Below are 17,990 nucleotides of genomic sequence, written 5' to 3' on the forward strand. Positions count from 1 at the left end.
TTAGTTTCCTTGTAAATAAACAGGAACTACGCTGTGGCCCTGGCACGCAGGTCGGTGCTCAGCCATTCCCAGGAAATGATGAGGCAGATGAGCCGAGCCTGGCAATGGTTGTTCTCACATTAAGTGACCAGAGATGCTTGTGAGGAGTGTCACTATCAACAATGGTCCCCAGCTGCAACTCATTATAAAGGGCCACATCCAATAATAAGGTTCATCACAATGCGTATCTACGGCAACCAACATTAGTAAATAGAATCGGGGTGCCCTCTGGTTTACTGACAGAGCTGGAACTATTCCTTTTCATCTACCAATAATCTGATAAAATCACGTGATTGGGTTTTTTTCAGGTTACTTCTTTTTTATCATTTTTTCCCCCATCGTTGGAAAACTTCTTTTTTATCATTTTTTCCCCCATCGTTGGAAAAACGCAGAAAATTACAACATTTAAGGTTTCTAAGAATTGCTTATATTTTAAGGTAGTATATTCCAGTAATGCTATCTTCCTTATGATCTTTATACACTGTGAACCTTCATTCTTAGGCTCTGTCAGAAACATTCAATTTCACAACAGCACCTTAATACATAGTTACAAAAATGTAACAAGCATTGGCATACCAAATAGGTCTTGCCTTTGGGACCTTATGAGTGTTTAGCCATGCAACAGTTGATGTTGTTGCACCAAGGATATTGTGCTGGATAACTAAACACTTATAAGGTCCCAAAGGCGAGAACTATTGGCTATGCCAATGCTTGTTTTCCTACCTGCCGCTTTATGTGCTCTAGCTTCACCTCTAAGTTACCTCTCAATAGTATTGTTGTCTATGCTGTACTGCTTTATAACTAGGTTTGTGCTAAACAAGGCCTTATACATACAAATCCTACCTAAAAACCCGAGTCTTTAATCCATTATTAGCTTGAGTTGGAAACAGAATGTCCCCTAAAACACTGACAGACATGCACATCATAGTACCTGGGTATATGTGCCTCTGTAAGGACTTTGATTCCTACCGAGTCCTTTAGCTACCTGCTGATCTCTATCAAGAAAGAGAAGTAAAATACATCTCTGCTCTGCAACACCTATTAATGAATGTACCACAGGTATCTTCGTTAGAGAGCATGGACGACTAAAATAAAGGAGGATGTGGACACTGATCCTTGCCACAGGACATCAGTTGTGTTCTGCTATCCTTTACGGGATGTTTCTGAAGCTCAGGAGCTTGCACCACAGATAGGTCACTCCTGGGTTGTCTTTGGTATCCTTTGCATTGCAGAGCCCACCACTCTTCTTTCCTGGCTGTCAGCCACATTTTCTGCCTTTGGACTCCAGCTGGGTGGACTCCACGCAGAAAAGTGCTGATGTACTAGCTCTATAGATGAGTCTCTGGTGGGCTGCGAGGCTCTCCAGGTCACGAGGATCTCAGAAGCCCTCGGAGTGTGACACAGAATGATGTGGCCGCTTTATAGACTGGGAAGCCTCTTCAGGTGTCGGGTGTACATTTGTTATCTAGAACAGGATTGCATGCGCAAGGATGAAAAAGGCAGTCCACCCTCGACCATGATGTTGGAAGGAATTCAATCCAGTTCGCTATGACAACCACCACTCACAGAACCAAAGGCAGTTCAAAGTTCCATGACATCACAGGCGAAGGGTCATGACACAATGGCAAGAACGTCACAGCTTGGGACAATAGGATACTATGCACAATAAGAAGCCAGAGAAAGGTAAAAGGAGACTAATGCTCCTCACATGGGCTGCGTCAGAAGTATAGCAGGGTGGGGAATAGAGAGGGCTGCCTTGTATCATATGCACTGCAACTCAATCTCTATGGCAGCTTAAGACTGCCAGGTTGAAGTTGTGAGCATGCAGAGTGAACAGTCACGGATACACGGTAAGGTACATGGACAGGAGGGGTTTCACATATGCAAAGCTGAACTGGTTTGTACTGCACGTGGGTCTCAAGAGAAGGAATACAATACATATATTTTAGAACAAAATTATGGTGTGGTAAAGTGCACACTGAGCACCAAGAACAAGACAAAAATCATAGAACAATACTATCCCTATCCAGAGAGGCATCACCACCCCCTTGAAACCATTACCCAAACTAACCCATTTCAGGGGTACTCTACTGCGATCAAGACCCGAATATGGTCCCATGAGGCACAGGGTCAGACTGATTTGCATATGGCCATGTCTGAACTGGGGTGGGGGAGTGAGCTAAAGAATGATGATGGATTAAACCCAAATCAGTTGACTGGGGGCGAGTGCTTGCAATGTTCAACACTCCGTCCATCATCCCCTTTGGTTTTGCTTTGTTCGCCCTAAGTTGGCAGGGTATGCCCAGACGTGGGTCGCTTGCTCACTTTGCCACTGGATTCAAGCTAGCCTGGCTGAAGACGGCTGAAATGCCACAAACCGGTCCCAGGATGCTGGTTTACGGTCCAGGGAAGACATGGCTTGGCAGTTCGGGCTGGATTGTTTCCATGAGGCACATGGGCAGACTGATTTGCATATGGCCTTGTCTGAACTGGGGAGGCGGAGTAAGCTAAAGAATGATGATGGATTAAAACTAGATCTGGTGAGTGCTTGCAATGTTCAACACTCCGTCCATCATCCCTGTTGGTTTTTATTTAGGTCATCGGCACTATCCCATAGTATGGTCACAAAAAACAGTAATGATAGCTGTAGATTAGCTACGATGCCAATAAGATGAATACATTTATGGCTTTTATAAAATAATGCATTGCCTTGTGACCAATCGTGAGGGGGAGAATGCCAAGAAGTACGAGTTACTTACCTTTGTTACGATGTATCTGGTAGATACGATTCTAGCCGCAGATTCCTTCACGTAGAACTATCCCCAGGCGTGAGACTGGATCCGGAAAATATTTTGCCCAGCATCCCTGCGTGCCAGGGGTACGGCACTGCGCAACTCCGCCCAGGCGTCCTCTGCGCACGTGAAGTCAGCGAGGTCACGTGAGTCCCACCCTGGCGCCCCTACGTCAGTTCTCTTCGGATAAGTTTTCCGTGCTACAACGCGGAGCCAGCAGACAAGCTGTAAGAGTATAGGAACAGTGTGCGAAAGAGCAGAAAAAGGAATGGCGAGGAACAACACCAGAAAGAGCAGTGTCCGGCACTGCAGTAGCCAAAGGCAGGGAAAGAATAAAGAACAGGTAAGCAACCCTGCCAGTACCGAGACAGCCCCCCCCCCCCCCCCCCCCGGAGACAAGGGATATATGTAAAAATGTCACGATAACATGAAACAGGACTACAACCCCAACCAAAGACAAGGAAGGGGAACCAGTCGGGGAAACACAGGGAACGACAAAACTCCAAGACATCCCCATCACAGAGTGTGACAACTCCCATCAGGAACAAGGGCAGAGGCACAGCCAAAAAGACCCCAACCACAAGGATCGCAAAGAGCCAGAAGTATCAACAAACCTATCCTCCCAGGGGACAATGGGAAGGAAAAAGGGGACAGCCCAACAGAAAGAGGGAAAGAATGTACTCCTAGAAGACACAGCCACCCACAGGGAAGTGAGTGCAAAAGACCAAATCACAAGCCCTCGCAGAACGGAGAGGAAGGGCAGGCCGTGAAGGAATCTGCGGCTAGAATCGTCTCTACCAGATAAATCGTTACCGAAGTTAAGTAACTCGTACATCTGATAGAGACTACTAGCCGCAGATTCCTTTACGTAGAATAGATACCCTAGCCATACCCAAGGGGGAGGAGGGTCTGCGAGAGGACCCCACCCACCTGGGCAGAACAGAGGACCGCCCGGGGCCAGAGTCCAAAAACAGGACGAGGAGCCCAGTTCCCCCAGGCAAAGGGGAAACAAAGAGAAGAAGATAGCCTGTCCTCACTCAGCAGAGGAAACAAGGCAAGGCGCAAAGAGGCCAAATACCCCACGCTCACGTGAGGCAACAAAGCCTCCGCCCAAGGCCAAGGCAAGGAAAGGAGCACCAAAGGAAAAGAGCAACTTAGAGACTCCAAGGAGAAGAGGCAGAGCAAAGGCAATCCCAGACAGGATAGCGCCAGCAGCAAGAAGCAAGCGGGAGCTGAAAAGGGGAACTCCAGGTCACCCAGGAAGAATCGTCCAACGCCCCGCAGGGGCAAACTACGCCCACAAGAGGGTCCAGAAGCCAGGGACCATCCCCCCACAGGGAGAAGAGGTAGAACCGAGTGCAAGGCCCACTGGAAGCATCGGAGAAGGCAGGATGACAGTCCCACTAAAGCCCCAAGAAGGCACAACGGTGCAGAAGGAACAAGAGGGCGGCACTGGCAAGCTCCGCCAGACGCCAGGGACACCACCGAATGAAACACTCAAGCAAAAAGGCGAAGAAGGTTGCATCCGCAACATACCATAACGCCACGAAGAGCAGAAGCCCGCAGGCGACCACAACTCCCCAGCATATACCAGGGCTATATAACAGGCAACCCTGCCCCACATAGGGCATGTCACATCCCACGACATGGGAACCTCTTAGGAAGAAACTTCCGCAGCAGAGGACAACCAAAAAAGACCTGCGGCAAAAAACCCCGCAGGAGGCCTATCAAGCAGCCAGAGGGGAAACGCAGAAGGCCCAATCTCCGGCCCAGCATGGTGTGAAAAAACCCAAAGGAAAAACACACAGTCAAAAAGGGCTGGCCAGCAGCCAAAAGAACCACAACCTCAGCCAGACAACCGGGGCAACCCGCCCCAACGGAAGAACAGCTCCAAGAACCAGATCAACACGCAGGTCACTGAGGAGGAGACGGAGGGGGAGTTGGAGGTGGAGGACGAAGCCCCTCCAAGAACCTCTGGATGGCTGAGTCCGCAGGGGCATGGAACTAAAGAGTACCATCGAAGGGAAGGTCCACCAGCCAGTCTCGAACATTCTCCGGGAACACACTGTCCCGAAGCCAGGCATGGCGATGAAGGGCAACAGAAGAGGCCATGGCACGGCCCAGCACCTCCGAGATGTCCAGAGCGGAGCGAAGGATAAATGCCGCCAGCTCCCGACCATCCAAGACATGGTGTCTCAAATCCACACAGGTACCCTCCTGAGAAACGGCAGACATAAGGGACTCCGCCAAGTCCCACAAGTAAGAAGTGGCCCTAGCCAAAACACAGTGTGTTAAGGGCCCGCAGACCCGCACTGGTTGAGGCAAACATATTGCACCCCCAGGAGTCCAGCCAGCGGGCCTCCCGTGACTGGGGAGACAACAGCAGCAGCAAAGCAGGAAAGGCAGACTGCAAAAGGGGGCCTCTGGTCGAAGGGTGAAGAGAAAGGCACACTGGATCACGCGGTGCCGGATGGTGGTGGTGCAGAAGGTGCTGGGGCACCGGGTCCCCCGTGGCGGGACGACCCCAATCCCCAAGAGAGAAGAGTGGAGTGAACCCTCGAAGGGAAGCAACAGTTCCCTACCACCAGAGCCCTGATGGAGAACCTCCAGAAGATGATCTGCGGGGAAATGGGTAGCTGGATCACTCATGCGCAAAATTCCCACAGCCGTGGAAACAGCGCGGGTGAAAGCCGCACCCGCCTCCGTGGGTACCCATGGAGTGTAAAGCAGCTCCTCGTTAGGGGACAGCTGCAAGCTAAGGCGGCCATCCCCCAACCCAACCGAGGGAAGGAAGGGCTAGGGCCAAAAGAAAGGAAGAGGGACCGAAGAGTGGGGGACTTGCAGCTCCTCCGGCGAAGACCGCGGTCGTGGAGACGGCGAGGAGCCGCCTTTAGACGTCGGGGGAAAAAGCCACGACACGGCAGCCCGTATCCGGCGAGGATGACACCAGCAACCGCCAAACCACTGGAGAAGAGGAGACGTCCGAAGAGGAGTCAACGACCCGACGTCGGCCCGGTGCCGAAGAGTCCGCAACCTGAGGCAGGACACCGTAGCCGACCGGCACCGGAGGAGACGCCGGGGCGACCTCCAACATAGCACATGGCGCAGGAGACCGGAGCTGGACCGGAGCCGGGGTGACGAAGGGGTGGCGCCGGAACGGCGCAGACCGGACCTCCGACGAGGCAGCCGCCTGCGCGGAGGGATGAGAAGGGACCGGGGAGGGACGAGGAGACCCCCGCCAGCAGCAACTCCTGACCGGGCGAGACGGGACCTCCGCTGACCCCTGTGGCACCGCCAGGGCCAGCAGCCACCAGCGCCGTGACGGCATCACCTCGGCCTCGGACAAGGCCGCCGCCAGTCCAGAAGACCAAGAGGGGCTCGGGTGCGACCCGAGCCCCGGCGACCTCCCGCGCCACCACAGGGACTTCCGTGGGAGTTTGCGGCGAAGCAGAGGCGCCGTGGTCCAAAGGAGGGACCCCCGAAGGGCCACACCCCTACGGCACCACATCCTCCGAGCCTGGATCCAAACCAGTCGGCGCCGGGGCTGGAGCCGCCGCGGAGGGCCCCGCACACTGCAAGGGATCCGCTGACTTCCCAGGAGGGGAAGGAGGAGGAGGAGAAGCCATCGAGGCCTGCAAAGCCACCGCATGTCTCCATCTGGGCTCTGGTCACCCCCACGCCGGGTAACGGCGGATTAGGGAACGACCCGCGGGGCCGCACCACCCGTGGAGAGCCCACGCCCCCGACAGGCCAGAACTCGACCCTCGGGGACAAACTGCAACACTTACCAAGAGGTGAGCAGCGCACTTGCGACCTGGGAGAAGACCGTAGTCGGCGAGGGAAGCCGCGGGTCCGACCTGGACACACAAGCCGAAAGAAGTTTCATCCGGCGCTCACGCCGGGACTTCGGCTTCATCTGCTGGCACGCCTCACAATCAGTGGCGTCGTGTTGCTCCCCCAAACACCACATACCGATGGGGTGAGGATCCGTTGCCGACATGAGGCGGCCACACGACAAACAAGTTTTAAAGCCCAAAGGCATTCGCACACTGTTCCCACACACTCAGCAATAGCATAAGGGAAAGGCCTAAATAGGCCCACAGTACAAACCGGAACCGCGTTGCACGCGGAAAAGGAAAAAACTGACGTAGGCGCGCTGGTGTGGGACTTATGTGACCTCGCTGACGTCACATGTGCGGACGACGCCTGGGGGGGGTCGCGTGGTGCCGTCCCCCCGTGCGCAGGGATGCTGGGCAAAAAGTTTTCCGGATCCAGTCTCACGCCTGGGGATAATTCTACGTGAAGGAATCTGCGGCTAGTAGTCTCTATCAGATAATAAGTTTGAGGGGGTTAATGAATAGTGACTGAATTGGAGGAGTGGAACCTCAAACACTTATTGTCTAATACCTATTCTGTGATCTGAACCCCCAGTCTTGAATACAGTGCATTCAAGAGGTTTTGACTTTGTACTCCAGGGGATATGGATACAAATTTGAAGCATTTAAAAATCTGCTGAATTATATAATGGAATGTAGCCAAAGAGTTCCCTCACTGGCATGTTGTGGGGTGCCAATTTCTGGAAGCACCCAAGGTGTTTCACCCAATATGCCTTGTGAGTAGTGTTGAGAATTCAGAATTTACGGCAGGCGGGATATAGGCCACTTACGGAGATAGTCAAAGCAATATGAGAGAAGTTGGCCCAACGACTTGGGCGGTCGACCTAGAATCTGGGGAACCGGGTTTGAGTCTCGGCAAGGACGCTGAACATCCTGTGATTCTGGGCAAATCACTTAAGCTCCCCATGCCTAACAAAAATGAATGTGTCCTCATGTAACGCAACTGGTGCTATGTAAAGCGCTCGGATACCCGATACCGGGTCAAGTTTGCGCTATATAAAACTCATTAATAAATTAAATAAATATATTCAGCACTAGCAACACATCCAACAATATGGCAGCCACAATCAATGGGTGCACACAATGCTTGGAATTGCAGTGATTTAACTTAGGAGTGATCCGTATTTGGGTAATGTTTCCAAGATATGCCCTAGGTGTGTTATGGCTGCATTTACACAGCAAATTCCCAGAAAATATCAGCAAATTAAATGTAATTAAAATAAGAGGGTTATCTAAAACTTTTAAACTGAAATCTATCAGGGTTGCTATGGAAGGAAAAGCATAGAACGGCAAGTCTGCTACATGTGGGGAGCAGACAAAGCGTCCCTTCTTTCAACCTCAACCTGGCACAAAGCGGAGGTTATTTAGCAAGACTATCACACGGCACTCCTAGAAGTACTCCTGTGGTTTTAACTGGGCTATCAGAAAGCCCTTTAAATCTGTACTGGAATACAAGAACTGAAGCTGCAACTTATTCAGAGCATGGCTTTTACAACTAGCAACCAAGATACTTAGATTTGATCATTTTTCAGTGGCAAGGCATTCCTTTGCTTTGCTCCTCTGTAAATCTCAGCATTCAATTCAAGTTGATCTGTTTGATACACAGGTTTTGTACAATACCGCCCAGAAGTGAATCGCTTCATCAGTTATGCATCATATTCAGATCAGAACTCTTCGATCTAACTTCTTTCTTCTCCAGGTTCTCGAGTATCATTAGGAACATCTTGGTGAAAGATCTTTTAAAGTTCTATGTCTGTCTCTTTGGAACACTCTACCTTGAAAATGTCAAAATGATTACACATGCCTTGTTTTGTAGACATCTGAAGGCTTATGTGACCACCTTTCTTCTGTCCCCACAGTTGTCTTAGCTCCAGGATGCTTTGGGTGTAAGTTTGCATGATAAATATGAATATGTGGTAACAAAGATGAGCATAGGCGAAAGAATGAGGCAAAGAATGAGGAATGGGGCACTGTGAAGGTAAAACATAGTTGTAAGAATCTGAAAGGTTTCCTAAGGCTCCTTAAACACCACTGGAAGAAGTCATGAGCCCCACTTGTCAAAGCCGGCTGGCGAGGATTCTGTAGTCCATAGAAGCGAAACACTTTGGAAGAATATAATTCCAGAGAGCACAAAAAGCACAACCTTTAGAGTCCATCAGACAAAAAAAAGTAAACTTTGGAAACCATGCCAGCTAAGTTACGTGGTTGGGCAGAAACCACATTACAGGCAATCAAGAATAAGGCTAGAAATAAAAAACATTAACATTTATTTCTTCATCTATTTCAAAAGGACATGCGCTGAAGGCCTCGGAGCACTATACCACATTCAATATTACAAAATACAGCCCCTGAGGGTGCAAAAAAATTAGATTTTTTCTTTTAAAGATGATTTTGAGTGTCAGGCCTTTTGACTCTAGGAGACCATGTTCTCACATCATATGCTAAAAACACAACCAGTGACGAGGCCCTGGTTGAGCATCATCACACTTGTTTACACATTTAGTGGACAAAAGTTTTATTTTATGGGCATCAATGCATCAGTTGTGGCTGAGGGAATGCTCAAGCACAGAACTCAGAAGGTAAACCTTTGGAGATTTCACTGGCTTAATACCAGACTTACCATTCATTTAATACCAAGCAAATGTAAAGGAAGGAAGGGGATGAGTGAATGCTTTGTACATACATCTGCCCAGGGAGGGAAAGGCTTTTCTGATGCCTTTGGTGAATCTACCGATGGTCAATATCTTTGCACTCTGGCACAAACATGTGCAGTTCAGTGCCTCCATAACTCAGAACAAGCAACTGACCTAATTTGCCTCAAATAGGACCATGGAGGGCAACATCTTTCCACAATGTATGAATGGGTCTGGCAGACGCTGATTCCTGGGTATCCCTAGATGTCACTAACACTGCCGAGAACTGTACACAAGCATGCCCAGGTTAATGTCAGACATGACCATCACAGCACTGTCATGGGAGTGGAAAGACATTACAGAAACACCAAGGCCTTACATCCGAACAACTGGAGATTACCCGGAACCAACATTGCCAACCATGAGGTGTTCCAGTAAGTCCAGAAATCCTTCAAAGGGACACAGCAGTGGGAGATGTCATCACTGTGCAAAAATCAGACAAGACACAAACCGAACTTCCATCAGAGCAGGGGACATAAGAATGATTCTGTGTTGTTAGCCATGACATGGGAAACTCCTACTTGGACTAGAATGGAAATTCTTAATTGCCCTAACCTAGGTGGATGAAACCCTTTAAGTAACCTTTAAACCTAAGTAGAAAACTAGAACCACAAACAATGTGCAGTGCTCCACCACCACTGGTACATTGAGCAAAGTGCCACACCCACTGGAGCCAGTGTCAGAGCAATAACTTCCATTTATGCAAACAGTCAGGTGCCACTTCCCCCCTACAAGGCTGTCCTCATCCATGAAGAGGGAAGACAAGGATGCTGGATGATGCAGTCCTATATCTGTATTTTGCGGGAGTCACAATTTTTCTAGGAACTTTGACTGCCATAAAATACAATTTAATGTTTTCCAAGATGATGCGAGGTCGGGTAGGTTATCAGACCTCCATTCCCTACAAGATCTCGAGGATCCTCTCAGTCGCATCTCATGGGGATAATTTCCTGTTTTATTTGGATTATTATCCCCCCTTACTAGTGGCACTACGTCTAGATTGAATAGGCCGCTACACTACACTAGCACTCACCGCACAGCCACCTTGGTCCTGAAGAAGCGCTTGGGATCACCTCCTGAGACGGTCTATTGCGCGAAACATGTTGACCGTCAACAAGACCACTAGGGGTATGCTTTTTGTCTAGCTACCGAGGGCCATTATGCCCCTCAAGCAGCACAACCTTTTGTTTTATTACTGATGACAGAGGGGTTACTTTCTATTAAATTTTCCAGCTACCCCTCCAGTTATCTTTTAACCTCACATTAGAACACCACTGCCACTCACACCCGCACGCACCCTACGGCTTTATCTCAAAAAAATCTCCGACAAAGAGATCCGTAGGGGGACCCGTAGGGCATTGAAGCGCCAGCCCGACGAGGAGCACTGCCCAATGAGGAAGCATGCCATCCTTCGGGGTGTGTGAATGCAGCAAGACCAGGACACACTGTCCCCAGACGCTATAATTTGAGAACGCCTATAGTTTTCTCTTTTACAGGAATTGTGACTCCCGCAAAATACAATTCTAGTTTTCAGGAGCACGAGTCACTGGACCTACATTTAGCTCCTTGTACCCCCTCCCCCTTATCGTTGTGCAGTCCTACATCTACCTAACCAGGACTTCATGAGCCCCAAAGGCAGTAGCCTAAACTAAGGCACAAAGACCATGTCAAGTTGAAACTGAGTCACAATGCCACTTGGTTAATCTGCCCAAAGATCAATGCACAGCTATAAAAACCCAGGACAAGCAATTTGGGCTACAGCTTGATCTAGCACCACAAATAATTCAGAGCACTACCAATAAGTTTCTTGTGGGTACCTTAGGCAGCAACTTATTGTAATGTCTGATGGACTCCTCTGCGAAGGCTCAATGAAGAGATGTAAGAGAGAAGACAATGCTCCTATTAATAGGATCCTGGCATGCGATGAAGCTTCCACAAGAGTGACATCCGGTTGGGTTTTAAAGTAAGGCCAGATCACACAATAGGACGTGCAGTCTAAGAAAGCTGGTGGATCCTGGTACCAAAAGGGCACTGAAAGAAACTGCTATTGCAAGGAAAACCAAACATGAAGAAACTAATCAACGAAGCAGTGACCAGGTAAACCTTTCAAAGGGACTGGAGAATAAAGGGAAAAGGGCTACAGATCCTATGATAAAACACCTTCTCTTTCGACACTCGGTAGGGAGAGGCAGTAAGTGACTGATTTCTGGCAGGAGCGGTAGTAGTTTGATGCTTCGGGACTTCAAAATTGATGTATTGTATACTAGCCAAAAATGTCTCCATATATCTCACCATCTGATATAGAGGTCAGTCTGGAGTAAGGGAAATTGGACATACAAGTAGGAAAGAAATATTATATGGTCTCAGTCTAATAGCATTAACTACTTGGATTTGAAAACTTACAAGCAATTTAGTTAAACTAATTAGGTTAGCGATTTGTTAGTTTTTGTTTTAGTTATTACAATATTTGATGCTTCACTGGGAAGTCTGCTTTTACAACTAGTAGTTCCAAAAGGGCCAATGGATGTTATTTAATGCCCATTTGTAAAAGACAACACCCAGAATTCATGACATCCTGGATATAACTAAACTGCTTTACCAGAAAAGAAGTTTCCACTAATCGGTCTATGCTGGATCAAAACAAATGAGGGATGAGGGACCCAAAGGAATGGAGAGCCTAGCAGTGCACTGGAGGGATATTCATCAACGAAAAGCAATCTTTGTTTAGAATGTTATAGAAGCATTTCAGAGCCACAGCAGAAGATGGCTGAAATTCCCCCTGGGTGAGAAGAGCCAGACAACAGCACTCTGGTGACCCTTAATATACCACAAGCCTGCACAAAAAACGAAAACATTTTGAGCAGAGCATTATACAAAGACAGTGGTCAAATACACTGAAAATCTTACGTGTGCAGACTTGTCCACGGGAAGGATCACCCACATAGCCTGGTGCACACCTGTGAATAAAAACACACGAGGTCAGCAACTGTACACATCAAGGCTCTTACCACCACCACACCTACAAAAAGAACAGGGCTCTACAAATTACAAGCAAGACAGGTAACGCTTCCAAGACACAGCCAGGAAAATCTGCAGACCCCGAGAGTACAAACATGCCAATACTTTGGGGAGATAGCTGGATCTCCTATTCTGCCATCATATAATAAAATCTCAAGTTACACTTTGTGGCTGACCCATAGTTCAACAGATGCTGTTTTTGGAATGCAAGAAAAACAGCCTCAGAAAAATAATTAATAATAATCAAGAGGTGCCTTGTCCCACCAAATGTAATAGTTTGGTGCCTGAGGGAAAAGAAAATCTGCCAAAGACCAGTATGTAAGGAAGTTATATGATCCCTTAAACCATGGATTGGAAGGGTGTAAATGGAAAAAAACAAAGCTTGACAGAGCAGGGTGGTAGTGTCAACAGAAAAATATTGTAGTGGAAGACTACCTTGCATGCAACAGAGGAAAACACTGACCCACAAGGAATCACAGGTTTAGAAGTCTCAGCTGTTAGAAACTATGTAGAGCTTGAAGGAAAGCTATTCATAGATGTCAGTTAAAAAAAGACAAATGCTCACCCTGGCTTTCTTCCTAGGACCCTTGATAGTGGACTTTGTTACCATCGCTCTCAGGGGTCAAGAATGTAACAAAAAGAATGAAGCAAACAGACTTGTAGAGCCCCATTTACTACATGTAGTTTCTCTTCCTACTCAGCTGTAAGGAGACTGCTGATGGGCTAAGGGTGTGAGAGGTGATCAACACTGATGTCATCTGAGTGTCAAAAGGTGTGCAATGCTGCTTCTGCTACCAACAGTGGCGGCAGGCATGGCTCGCATGTGGGAGGCCGGCAGGTCGGTTTGGGGGGCTTGGGTCGCACATATTTTTTAAAAAAAGACATTAAAAACCTAAATAAATAAACTTACCTTTGTGCCAGGTCCTGCGTCTCCGCTTCTGCTGTTCTCCATCTCGGATGGAAGCACAGCCAGGCCCTACTGACCAATCAGAACATTGCAATGCAGCGTTGTGATTAGCAGGCACCCAGACTCCCCTGACCAATCACAATGCTGCAATGCGATTGGGTTTGAGCGTCCTGCTTCGACGTTCAACCAGGGAATGGGGGCCTGGGTATGTTCTCCACGCAGGCTGTAATGCAGCGTGCATTGAGAACAGAGGAAAGTGCGCAAGATTGGTTTGGGCAACAGTCATTGTGGACTTAGGAGTGGGCAAACCATGACTCCCCTGCCCTGCTCTTAGAGTAGAGCAGCCCGCCCAACCGCCCGCAAAGCAGTCCGAAGCATAAAATGATAATAACTTGAAGATATTATCATTTTATGCTTTTTCTTCGCACTGCTTAAAAGCAGTGGAGCGACGCCACTGGCTATCAATAGCTTTTTGGTAAACTGACGTGCATGAAGCCATCAAGTTAGTGAAGCCACCAAGAAGAAGCAGCAGGACCAATGGAGAGAAGCAAGTTCCTAGACGGACAAGTTCCTCACCTTTGGTAACATCCAATCTGGTAGAGACTATCTAGCCCCAGATTCTTAACCATAGAATTATCCACAGCGTCAGACTGGATACAGAAAATTGTGAGCAGTACCCCTGCGCGCCAGTAGGTGGCATCACATATCTCCGCATGGCACCATCACAGTCATCCGAGCCAGATGAGACATGTGTGGTGCCTATATAGGTGCCACCCCAGTGCACTGACGTCAGTTAGTTTTTGCAAATTTCCGAGCCAGGAGCGCAGAGCCACGAAAAACAGTGACCAGTGACGTGGAAAACGAAGTCGATGAAAGGGGAAAGCCCTGTACCAAGAAATATGTTCACAGAGCGTTGGTAAGGAATTTGTGGCTAGATAGAGTCTCTAGCAGATAAGAGGTTACCGAAGGTAAGTAACTTGTCCATCTGATAGAGACTTCTATGATTCCTTACCTTGGAATAGATACCCAAGCAACACCTCCCCAGGGGTGTGGGTCTGCAAAACAATTTCATACCAAAAAGTCCTGCAAGACTGATCGGGCCAAGTGCCAATCCCGACGGACCTGAATGTCCAGGCAGTAGTGTTTTGTGAACATGTGTAAGGATGCCCACGTTGCTGCCTGGTATAGGACCAAGACTCCACGTGCTAACACAGTGAACGTAGCCTTGGCTCTGGTGAAATGAGCACGCAAGCTCTCAGGGGGTTGTTTCTTGGCGAATGCGTAGCAGATTTTAATGCAGAGAATGATCCATCGGGAGATGGTCCACTTCTGCACAGCCTTCCACTTCTTCACTCCGACATACCCCATGAAGATTTGATCGTCCACCCGGAACTCTTTCGTGAGGTCAAGGTAGAATGAAAATGTTCTTTTTGGGTCCAGTTGGTGAAGTCATTCCTCTTCTGTAGAGGGATGTGGTGGAGCATAAAAGTAGCCAAACCAAAGGGGCTGATGTACAGAGTGTTGAACACTGCAATCCCTCACCCCCAGTCAACTGATCTGGGTTTAATCCATCATCATTCTTTAGCTCACTCCGCCAGCGCAGTTCAGACATGGCCATACGCAAATCAGTCTGACCCTCTGCCTCATGGGAACAGTCCAGCCCGTAAGGAGCCTGAGAGGACAGTTGTGCAAGGGCTCAAAGGGAGCACACATCAGGAATGTCAGGATAAGACTGAAGTTCAACTGAAGCATGACAAAGGGAGAAGGGGGAAACATGTCGTAAATTTATCAAGAACCTATGTACAATATGTGATTTGAAGAGGGATGGCTGGTCAGACAACCGTAGAGAGGCTGAGATAGCACAAAGATTATTCTTTAAGGTGCCAAGAGCAGAGCCCTGCTGGACAAAAGAAAGAATAAAGGGAAGAACCTGAGAAAGTAGGGTAGAAAGTGGGTCAACCTTTTCAGCACACTATGCAACAAACAAGCCCAAATGGCAGGCATATACCGTTCTAGTGGAGGGACGCATGACTGCAAGAACAACATCACAGACTTCGGGCAGAAGGTCTAAGGCTGTCAACTGTCACTGCTCAATCTCCACTCAAGAAGGCGGAGTATCAACAGGTTTGGGTGGAGAACCCTCCCCTGCTGCTGCAACAGAATATCCTCTTGAAGGGGCAGCCTGATCAGAGGACAGATGGCCATGCTCAACAGCTCGGGACACCAAACTCGTCATGCCCAGTCCGGTATAACTTGAGCCCGGTCATTCCTGATCTTCTTGACAACTCAGGGCAGGAGAAGCGTACAGGAGGCCTGTGCTCCACTCGAGACGTGAAGCTATTTCAAGTGAGAGCTGACTTGGAAACTCCAGCGCCTAGAACTGCTGACATTGCGCATTCTCAACAGTGGCATACAGATGTAACCAAGGCTCTCCACAATGTTGAAAGAGACCTTGCACCAAAGAACCCACCAGGTGTTGAGCCACCAGTGATGTGCCCCGACTTTCCAGCCATGTCCAGAGACGTAGGACCTCTCAACAAAGGGTCCACAACACCACCCCACCCTGCTTGATACAGTACCACATGGTGGTGGGGTTGTCTATAAACACCTGCACTAGAATTCCATTGATGGAGGGTAGAAAGGCTTTGAATGACAGCAGGATTGTCCGGCACTCCAGCAGGTTGATGTGGAGTCCAGATTCTGCCGGAGACCAGAGGCCTCTGATCGCCACCTCTCCCAGATGGCCGCCCCCTTTCAGGAGTCCCACTGTCACCACTTACAGATCTGGTTGGGAAAAGGAGAAGGGTCTCCTGCTGACCCAATCATGGTTCGTTAGCCACCACTGCAGATCTGGACCATGACAGAGATTTTCCTGATGCCACGCTCACTGGAACTCCAGGTCCCACTGCAGAGCCTTCATATGCCAGCTGCCATGTGTCACCAGCCAGATGCAGGAGGCCATGAGGCCCAGAACCTCAGTCAGTCTCACCAAAATCCAGGAGAGAGGCCGAAACATGGGTATGATAACCTGAATATCCTGGATCCACCGTTCAGGAGGATAGGGCCAAAACAGCACTGTGTTCAGAACAGCTCCGATGAAAGGGAGCGTCTGAGAGGGAGTCAGGTATGACGTCAGCATGCTGATAGTGAACCCCAGCAAATGCAGCAAGCTCGCTGTAGTCTGGAGATGGGAGACGACAGCCTGGGGTGAGCTCACTTATAACAGCTAGTCGTCATGATAGGGGAAGACTGGCACACCTGATATCCTTAAATGAACTGCAACAACTGCCATCACACCTTGGTGAACACCAGAGTGGAGCTGGTAAAGCCAAAAGGGAGAACAGCGCACTGATAGTGCTTGTGACCAACCGTGAACCGCAGATAAACGCCTGTTCATGCTTGTGGGCAGGCAGGACGGGAAGGTGAAAATATGCGTCCTGCAAGTCCAACGCCACCATAAAATGCCACTATCCAGCCTCCCGGGTCCATACACCGAGAAAGCAGCTTGAAGCATGGCTATTGTTAGGCACCTCAACTGGGGAATGGCAGATTGACCAAAAACCGGGAAAAAGAGGACTGACCAAACAGAAAAGTGGGAGAGGAGGAGGCAGGAAAGGCGTATGAAAGTTTAAAAAAATTAAATTCGGGCACGAAAATATAATCAAGAGCTAACAGTACATCTAATTCCTCAGTGGCATGTGTATATCTATGAACTAAATAGGTCTAACAGTGTATAGATATTTGTGCCTTCGATCTATGCTACAGGAATTCCTACTATCCCACTCATGACCTTGAAGCCAACCCAACATGAAATCACAAAGCAAATACCACAGCCAAGCACCATTTGACATAAACCTAGAAACTACACAAGCAGACATTTACAAACACTTACATGTAATGGGGCTAAAAACAGAACAGTAATCACAGAAACGTAATTGATAAACTAGACATCCAACAACAGAATTTGACAGCTGTCTAGTGACAATGCCATGTGGATATGACTAAAAGCTTTCAAACAATGCTTTGTATGTATAAAAGAGCACCTTCAAGAGCTTATGACAACCTAGGGGAAGGGACAGCAATTGAAGAATTCATATTTCTACTTCTTTTCACTTTAAAGTTGGGATATGCAGCTCTCCTCAGTCAGCACTTTCTTAGAGTTTGGCGGCTCTAAATTCTACTGTCCGCCTCCCACAGAGCTTCTTACCAACTCTAGGTCAGTCTGCAAATGTTGTTCCAGAATGCCTATGGGTGAATAGGTAGCTCAGTAGACTGGAAACTATGTCTCTAATGATCAACCGAAAACTGCAATTAACTGGAAGCAATGCTCTGTGAACATGTCCCAATGTTTTCAAAATCATAATCGATCAACTTTAGATCTTTAGACTCCAAATACAGAGAACTGCAAATAGCAGCACTGGGCTTAAACTTCAACATACAGACGGCACGAAAACACAATCACAGGTTGTATTTTTGTCACACCTGCAATACTTATTAGATCAGAATTTAGAGTGAGATGCTGTGGCTAAAAACCTCGAAGACCAAATTTATTTCACTCTGCCCCCTTCAGTCAAGGGGAAAACCAGAACTTCTTTGGCATCTGGAGGCTTCAGCAGCTTGCACCCTACAAACATTCAAACTCAAT

The 17,990-nt window shown here is 48.4% G+C and overlaps 1 protein-coding gene across 18 annotated transcripts in view; it reads right to left on the reverse strand.

Moving 5' to 3' along the window:
• HSPG2 (heparan sulfate proteoglycan 2) overlaps positions 1-17,990 on the reverse strand; it is a 903,404-nt gene that overhangs the window by 464,502 nt on the left and 420,912 nt on the right. For all 18 annotated transcript variants that reach the window (XM_085608925.1, XM_085608919.1, XM_085608917.1 and 15 more), the window contains one exon: positions 12,328-12,377. In XM_085608925.1, the coding sequence (XP_085465051.1) occupies positions 12,328-12,377 (50 nt within the window). The remainder of the gene's footprint in view (positions 1-12,327; positions 12,378-17,990) is intronic.

The sequence above is a fragment of the Triturus cristatus genome, chromosome 1_2, assembly GCF_964204655.1.
Source record: "Triturus cristatus chromosome 1_2, aTriCri1.1, whole genome shotgun sequence".
Lineage (NCBI taxonomy): Eukaryota > Metazoa > Chordata > Amphibia > Caudata > Salamandridae > Triturus > Triturus cristatus.